Consider the following 8938-nt stretch of genomic DNA (forward strand, 5'->3'; position numbering starts at 1 on the left):
ATGTCCTCCCTTGATGCATATGCTTTATGTCAAGTATATCCTGGTTTTAATATATCGTCATTAAACCAATCGATTTTACAACGAAAATGTACATACACACACACACACATGCAGTATCGTATGCCTATCGCTATGCACATTCATAGAAATCTTTTCCCCCTCCCTGAAAACTTAAGATGCCTGCAGAACTTGGGACAAAACCCTAATACTCTCTTACCCCCCCCCCCCCCCCCTCTCCGGTTTGTTGTTTTTAGCAAGTACCTTCCCGTGATGTTGGTTTTTTTTTTTCCTTTTTTTTTGCTTTGGAAGGGGCGGTGTTGTTTTGTTGTTTGCAAGTTTACTTTTCCTGAAGTAAACAGCAACTGCACATACTAAAGTTCATGTTTGTTTTCTTTTTTTTTCATATTATTTTTTTTACACTCTGTATCAATACAGAGTTGCATAGATTCAGACCTGTATCGAAGTGTTTTATTTCCATGGAAGGCAGGAAACGATGAAATAGCATTACTGATATTGTAACAATGTGCAAGAAACTTGAGCATCTGAATTGACCGCATAAATGCCCTAGAAAAACACTTCCTCACTGATTTCGCACAGATTGCGTTTGGCTGGTTTGACCTGAAATCTAATACAGTGTGCTTTTTTCCCACTTAAAAGGCAATGTGTAGACAAAAAATTGCTAGATATTGGAAAGGTTTTGAGGAAAAGCATTCTAGACTATTTAATCCTTTCCTCACGATGGATTTTGGTAAGTGTGTTTATAGTGTATTTATACAACACTATTGGGATTTTCTTTTTGTGCAAATTAGCAATCGAATCACTCAAAGGGCTAAAGGGGGGGGGGTTCTCCAGGTTGGTATACTTATCTGTGAACAAGTGGTGTATGAAACGACTGAAATACAGAAAGTTGTCTACAAATATTCTACTACCTTCATAAAATACATTTGTGATATCATATCTTCTTATATGAAAATATGAATAAAATAATATGAATGTTTATTCTTTTAATTTGCTTCTACGAAGACATAACGCAAATGAAAAGGATGAAGTTTATTGGCTCCTGGCCAACTTTTGTTTTATTTCACTTTATTCCTGTAAACGAATTCCTCTTTTTTTCCCCCCAGAAAACTTCAGTTTTTTCCTTAATGAAAGAAAAACTTAAAACTGCAAGTAAAACTTATTCACAACTGTACTTTCGTACTATCAAAAGAAAAAGTTTGGTATCCACAATCTCACAAATGTGTGAAATGCATGTGGATCACTCAATTTGTACTATTTCAATGACCAGGAATTAGCAAACAGGAATTATAAGCGAAAGGTGCCATACAAAAAGTGTGTGAGAGAGATGTACAGCTGACATACATATTCTAATAAGGAGTACACATGGGTGCATATATACTTATCACAATAATGTTGTTTTTTTAATTATGTCCTTGTGACTTGTGAGCATTTGCCCCCAGTAATCATATTCCTCGGTTTCTACCCTCATATATTATTACATATCATCTATCACCTGTTACACACCGGAATAAAATAACAAACACTTACAGCTGTGACTGGTGATATCAAACGGCCGTCTAGACTTCAAATAAAAAACACAGAACCAAACAACAACAAACACAAAAACTTGAACAACAAGCTGGCCTGTTTTTGAGTGGTTTCGTTTCGAGATCGGAAACTTGATCCTGTAAGATGTCCAACTAATAATACATGCCAAAAGCGAGTGCGGGCAAGGCAATGGGCGCCAGAACACGAGCCACTGAAGAAGGGAACTGAAGTAGTTAAGTACAGAAAATGTCTGTTAAGCATGTCCAATTCAGACCATGAATATACAACCTTTGAAAAACCCCGAAGTGCAGAACAAGGTCGCCTACGCAGTATGGTGACAAACATAACTGTATTCAATGTTTGCCTCAAATTAACCCTTTGAGTCCGCAATGTGGCTATTTCTTCCAAATTTAATATATATGATGCATCTAGTTACAGTACACAGTGGGCTAAGAACATATGACCAGGCTTTCTGCTTTATTACTTGTGACAATACCTATTATCTTTTTAGCCCAAAGTAGGTAATCCAAACACATATATGTATCAGCATGTGGCAATGCCATTAACAGTTTATAACACTATACAGTATAGTCAAACCTTATCTTTTTTGTTTGTCTCCTTGAGTAGCCTCTCTTCAGGAGTAAGACACACAGCTAGTGCCCCTTACCAACTTTGAGCAATGAGGATGCACCTACCAGGGACATCTCTGGGAGATTACGTTGGTCCTTAGGGGGTAATGCCTTCTAAAAGCATGCTGTCCCCCACTGAGGGGAAGGTCATAATTATACCAGTTGTCATCGCTCTTGATCATAGCTATAATCAAAATCCTCATAGTCACTATTATCATAATCATTTTTTATTTTTGGCATAAACAATTATCTTTCCTCTCATCATCAAAATCAATCCATCACCACCACTATCATCATCATCAACATCATTATCGTCAATCATCAGTCATCAACACCATCTTCTACATCCTCATCATCCTTATCAGCAAATCATTCATCATCTTCATTATTATCATCAGCAATCATCATCATCATCATCATCATCATCACCATCATCACCGTCATCATCATCATCATCATCATCATCATCATATCTCAGTATCTAGTGCCAAATGCACTTTAGCACACCAAACCTTTATCACATAAGGGGCATCATGTTTTTTTCTTTTCACTAAGTGCTTTAGTTCATGTTCCTTTGAGCAATTCCAAGCCCATCTCACATCTTGTTGCCACTTTTGGGTGAACTTTGAAGTAAATGTGTTGCACTTTGGGTGATGCGAGAGACGACGTCTCGATAAAACACGCCTTGGTATCCCAAAGAGACCACGGCGAATAATGAAAATCGAACGGCTCCTCGCGACAACAAAAGAGGCAGACAACAAGAAGGGAGCACTCATGATCAATTTAATTTCGGTCGCGGTCTTCCGGGGATGTTTGGTACATTTGTACAATGACGGCTCCTTCTCTCAGTCAACAAAGTACACCATAAAAAGAGAGGAGCATGCCGTTATCTGGTAGGCCTGTGTGTGTGCGTGTGTGTGTGTGTGTGTGTGTGTGTGCTGTAACTCATTTTTCTATCCAAACCTCTATGAAAATTCTCTCACAAAAAAAAAAAAAAAAAAATGGGGAGAGCACCAGGGGGGATGCTAATATGCAAATTGGCAACTTGAGAGTGATTACCACAGAATGAAATGCAAATTGGCAGCAATATCATGCATCCTGCCGATAATGACAGTGCCTTCAATTACATACCAGTCACGGTACATGCACAAACTCCACAAAGCCACATCTTTTGCTTTAACCCGTTGAGGACGGTTTGATTTTGCTACAACACACATTTCCCATTGACGCCTGCCCGAGTATACTCGGGACTCGTCCTCGAGGGGTCAAAATGTTTGCTTTTTTTTTCATTTTGTTCTGTGTTATTCTCTCATCCTCTACTTTTTTAATAACTTGAACTAAAAAAGGAAAATGGTAAACTTTTGGTGATGAAACTTAATTTGACATGGACTCGGCCAAGGTTTACTCCAGAATGACAATTTCACAAAACCTCACACCTTCCTTCTAGATCTATAGCAAGACATAAAAAACATCAGATTTCACCACAAGAATGCATTAAAATGCATCTGCATTATGCCACAGAGCACAGGATATGTACAGTCACAAGTGACATAGTGTAAAGTTGCAATACTGTTAAAGCTGTTATTTTTGTGAGGGTTTAATTTCTGCAAACTGGGCGAATCACTGTTGGACCGTGAATTGAACAACACTCGCAAAATAATGCAACTGGATATGCATTGGTGCACTTACGATAGCCTCGGTGTTAAATTGTGAAACAACATTAGATGAAAATGTCTTTGATCTCCTCATTCGCGAAAATATCTGCACGTGAAAATAACAGCATTTACAGTACAGGGAGGCGGTGTAAGCATGTATGTGTGTAGTGGGGGGGGGGGGGGGTGAAAGGACCCACTAGTGACTGCTTTGCCTGGGCATGGAGTTTATTTCTTTCTTTTTTTTTAAATGTGTACTTGTACACGTGTAAGCCTGATTTTTTTTTCCAATCTAGCTCCATGACATATCACTCTTGTATGTTCACTGGTGGACTCAAGAAATGAGAAAGGCTATCTCACTTGAATCGTTGGGCATACATACGTGAAAAGAAAGAGCCTGAAAGGGAAGAATTTGGGTCTCGATGTTACACACACCCCTCGTGGCACCTCTGGGGCTAAAGCTGGTTAATAGGGACGACAGTGACTCAGTGGATTGCGCAGAAGGTGAAGGCTGCTGTCAATTAATGTCATCGTAATCAGGTCTTAATTGAGACGAGACAATCCCCTTTTGAACAAAGAACACGTATACGCAAACAAAAAGAAACAAAAAAAGAGAGGAAAAAAGTTGCACAAGCTTGGAAGAGTCTCTCTGCGAGTAATACTGGCCCCAGGATTACGATCAGAGAATAAGGATGAACATGATGATGTGATGAGTTTTCTTCAACAATCAGTAGACCCTACAAGTGGGGCCATTTTTTTTCTCTCTCTCTACCTAACCCTTCTGTGCACACCAGTTCCATGACATTTGCTTCTGCAACAATTGCTCCCATGAAATATCTACGCGCTAAGCTAAACATAAATTTTAACCACAAAACATACCCCTAAATCTTATTGTAATCATCACATTAAACCTAATGCCCTATCATATCCCTATCCCAAGCCCTTGGAGAAAGCGAGACTGGAGCAATTATCGCAGGAGCAAATGTGACCCGCTACAACAAAAGGGTCATAAAGTCGCTGACGGGCAAACCAATCATGGCCCAGAAAAATGCTATTTTCAGGCCTTTCCTTTGATCATTTAGCTTCGAAATTTCAGCAGATGATAGAAGATACAATAGACTACAAAATTATGTTAAAAACAGAAATCCAAACGTTTTGACAGATTTTGGTGATCTGACTTCAAACTCGATTTTCTCGGCTCACCCGTCAGCAGCTTTAGGATCCTTTTGTTGTTGCGGGTCACAAATGTTCCATACACACCCCAAGTACATATCGAAATTTAGAATTTGATTGTTACTGTCCGTTGGTACTGTCTTTTTAAACCAGGCATGGCAACGCAATCCTGCATCAGTAACAAAAACTGAGTAGGACATGAAAGCCGAATCACCAAAGACACACTCCGGATAATCACAGAAAGTCTTCATACATTGTACAACACACTCATTTTTTTTTCCACAAAGAATGACACGACTTGCAAAATGAAAAAAAAAAAGTCTCTTCGGAAACCAGGAAGTAAATGCAGCCAGAGAAGCTCACATTTTTAAAACTCAAGTCCATCTGAAACAGATCATTTCTGTAATTGTAGAACTCGGATACCAATTTCCATGGCAACAACAGGTATAATGAGTCATTTGAATAGTGTCAGCCTTGTGGTGAAGGACGATCGCAGGACACACCTTCAACACAGAAAATTTCTTTGAAAACTAGCAGATGTTGCAAGGTGATGACAAAACATTTCTTATTTTTGAATGTCATTTCCTCTGATGCTGGAATCTCTTCCCCCCCCCCCCCAAAAAAAAAGACACAAAATTTACACAATTCATATTGATCATGTTCTTGTCTCTTTCCATCATCACACAATTTGTATATCCCTCATTCTCATGCTTTGGGTTTTTGTTTTGTTTGTTTGTTTGTTTGTTTGTTTGTTTGTTTGTTTGTTTGTTTGTTTGTTTGTTTGTTTGTTTGTTTGGTTGTTCGTTTCTTGTCAGCATGGCATTTTCTTCTTCTGGGCCCACAAAGTTCCTTGCATTTATCATCAACTATAATATCAGGTGACATATACAGCAAATGTGACACAGCTGATTGGATGTTGATAAAGCGTTGCTATTAAGCGATTCCAATAAGTCTGAATTGTTTTCCATTCCCTGCAGAATTAGGACATGATAAATGAAAGGTTTGTTTGCAAAGACCGATAAGTCCATTTTTGAAGATTTTGAAGTACGGTCTCTGTCATAAAGTACAAAATAATACCTTTTAAATGATATATTGGTCACTACATATAAAGGTATATTTTTGAAGTTATGGTCAAAAGAAGTAAAAATTTTCTCATTATTCTCTTTATTTTTCTTGACCTTTAATCGCAAATATCTCCATTTGGCAAATATGGACTTATCGGTTTTTGCAAACAAACTCTTCATATATAACGAGTTGAATATAGACTTCCATCTTTGTCCCTTTCCTTATGCTGTCTTCTTCTTATCTATTTCATACACATACATATGTGTATTGAATTCATATTGTACATATGTACATTGTATCAGTATCATATAAAGACACATACAAGCAAATCTATCTATCTATCTATCTATCTATCTATCTATCTATCTATCTATCTATTTACATGTATCTATCTATCTATCTATCTATCTATCTATCTATCTACATGTATCTATCTATCTATCTATCTATCTATCTATCTATCTATCTATCTATCTATCCATCTATCTATCTATCCATCTATCCATCTATCTCTCCAGATATATGATAACCTTTTTCAATCCTGTAAGGGGTCTTCTCAACCTCCTCTCACTCTAATTTCCAGCAAATGCAAATTTGGAATTAGACCCAGACTTCATCTGTCTTGGTTCTGTTGAATCTACTTTTAGGATACAATAAATCATACTTGTTGGCAATCATAGAAGGCTGAATATCAAGCCTTTGGATAATTACCACTGCTTGATGTATCCATACACACCTTTCTGGAAAAAAAAATAGAATCAAAACCAGGTAAACTTGGCGCACAGTTCAACCTGTGCAGGTGCTGTGCTAGTCATGATTCCAACTGCCTCACTCTCTTTGTTGCCTTATTAATGAATGGCAGATGGAATTATACGCGCGCTATATGACCATTTGTAAAAAGTGTGTAGTAAGAGTTATGCATATTTCCGATGCGTGGTAACTCATTTCAGATATAAAAACACTATCCAGGCAATTGCTACCATGAACATAAAATCAGTCATATGCATAGATTGATAGTAGACATCATCTTTTTCTGTTTTTCTTTATTCTTCCAGGGGTGGAGGGGAATGACAGGCTGTAGTCATGGAAACGGAGGACACCTTACCTGGGTATGAGCTCCGTCATACTGGAGGACATGGCGGACTGCAAGCCCCTCTCGCAGGTGCAGCAGCAGCGGCATTTCTGGAGGTCGATGTCGGAGGCGACGCGCTTCAGACGGTACGCCGAGGTGGACCGCATGGACCGACTCAACATCATGCGCTCCCGGTCGAACGATGGGCGACCGTGTTCTGACGTCATCCTGGAACCCGACATGTCGCGGTCATCCGTTTATCAGCGTTATGTCACTCGTGCAAATTTTGTTCTACTTTTCAAATGTGCGTTTTTTTCTCCCTCTGTCACATTCATGCAATGCCAAATACACAGGATAGAGTGATTCCAATGGAGGCGTATTCCCTTTATAACTGATGGAGCCACAAGTGAAAGTAATGGCCACAACAGCTGTTTGTCTACTTGTTATCGGTCACCGCTCAAGTTTCATCCATCAATAACTCGCGCAAGTCAATCTATCATGGGTCGATACAAGTTCCTTACATCTGTTCTTCGATACACGTGTTTACAGACTGTGCATCTCTTAAATTCACAATGCACCTTTATAGATATATCCAAACACCGCCGTGTGTCTCATGAGAGTAAAAATCTGAATGGAGAGGAAAAACCGAAAGTTTACATCCTCTGCCTAAAATCGAATATATCGAGGAGACAGCAAATTGCGCAAATTCCCTTCTCTCGCAGGACAGTCAAACGGTCAATACCGACGCTCTTTTCCTCTCTCTCTCTCCTCTACGGGAATGCCTGCCGGGCATTGGCGAATTGGATCTGAAGCACTGATCACAGGCGATCAGATTGCCGCATTTCGCTAAGAAAATAGACTGCTTTTGAAGTTCTGTCCTCAAAAAACATCGAGAGAGATGGAGCGAGAGCGAGAGAGAGAAAGAGAAGAGGAAAGAGGACCAATGTATTCTCTTCTTCTCCTTCCCAATATCATCCGATGAACGGGATTCCGCCACAGAAACAAAAAGAACGGGCACACAATCGTCGGGACAGGACGGGACGGTGAGTTTCTCTGGAGTAGGCACATCAAACAAACTAATATCATCCAATTTATCCGGTGTGTTACAGCTCCAAATTGGATCAACCCTCTTCATCCACGAACCAAATGATGGTGGTTGGGGGGGGGGGATGGAGCAAGTCAGAGAGAGAGAGAGAGAGCGAGAGAGAGAGAAGAAATGAAAAGAACCAGAAGCAACTATTACCTTTCCCAATCTGGGAGGGTGGGCCAGCCAAACAATTGTCATTGGCGACGAAAAGAAAAACCCCGTGTACACAACACAGCGTGAGAGATATCCAACTGAGCCCCCGCTCCGCTATCAACTCACAGGCGAAGTTCACCTCTTCCAAGCCTACTGTACTGACCGCCCTTTCAGTTTCACGACCAGCAAAATACACAACATCAGTGTACACAGCTGTAGCTGTATGATACACTCCTGTTGCCTCATACACATACACACACACACACACACACACACCATAGAAAGCGATGGAAGGGGGTGGGGCGGGATGGCGGGGGGGGGGGGGGGGAGATGAGAATAGGAAAAGGAAAGAGAAAATCTGTAACATCAACATAATAAGAATGAAACAACTCCTCTTGACTTCCATACAGGCAGTCTACCACACAGGCTACCCCACTATACCAGTGTAAGCGCACACACTCTCACATCCTGGAGAGCAAAGAACTAACGGAAGTGACTCTGAGGGGAAACAAAAGGAAAAAGAAAAAAGAAATGAATAATGGCCTTGCCGTTCCTTTCC

General features: G+C 39.9%; 1 protein-coding gene across 1 annotated transcript in view; it reads right to left on the minus strand.

The window, feature by feature from the left end:
• LOC139713321 (pleckstrin homology domain-containing family G member 5-like) overlaps positions 1 to 8324 on the minus strand; it is a 117448-nt gene extending 109124 nt beyond the window's left edge. The window contains exon 1 of the mRNA XM_071625070.1: positions 7173 to 8324. Coding sequence (XP_071481171.1) covers positions 7173 to 7381 — 209 coding nt within the window. The 5' untranslated portion in view covers positions 7382 to 8324. The remainder of the gene's footprint in view (positions 1 to 7172) is intronic.
• Positions 8325 to 8938: the final 614 nt, after the last annotated feature.

The sequence above is a fragment of the Diadema antillarum genome, unplaced genomic scaffold (assembly GCF_040938485.1).
Source record: "Diadema antillarum isolate AM-2024a unplaced genomic scaffold, OU_Dant_1.0 scf00000043, whole genome shotgun sequence".
Taxonomy (NCBI): Eukaryota; Metazoa; Echinodermata; class Echinoidea; order Diadematoida; family Diadematidae; genus Diadema; species Diadema antillarum.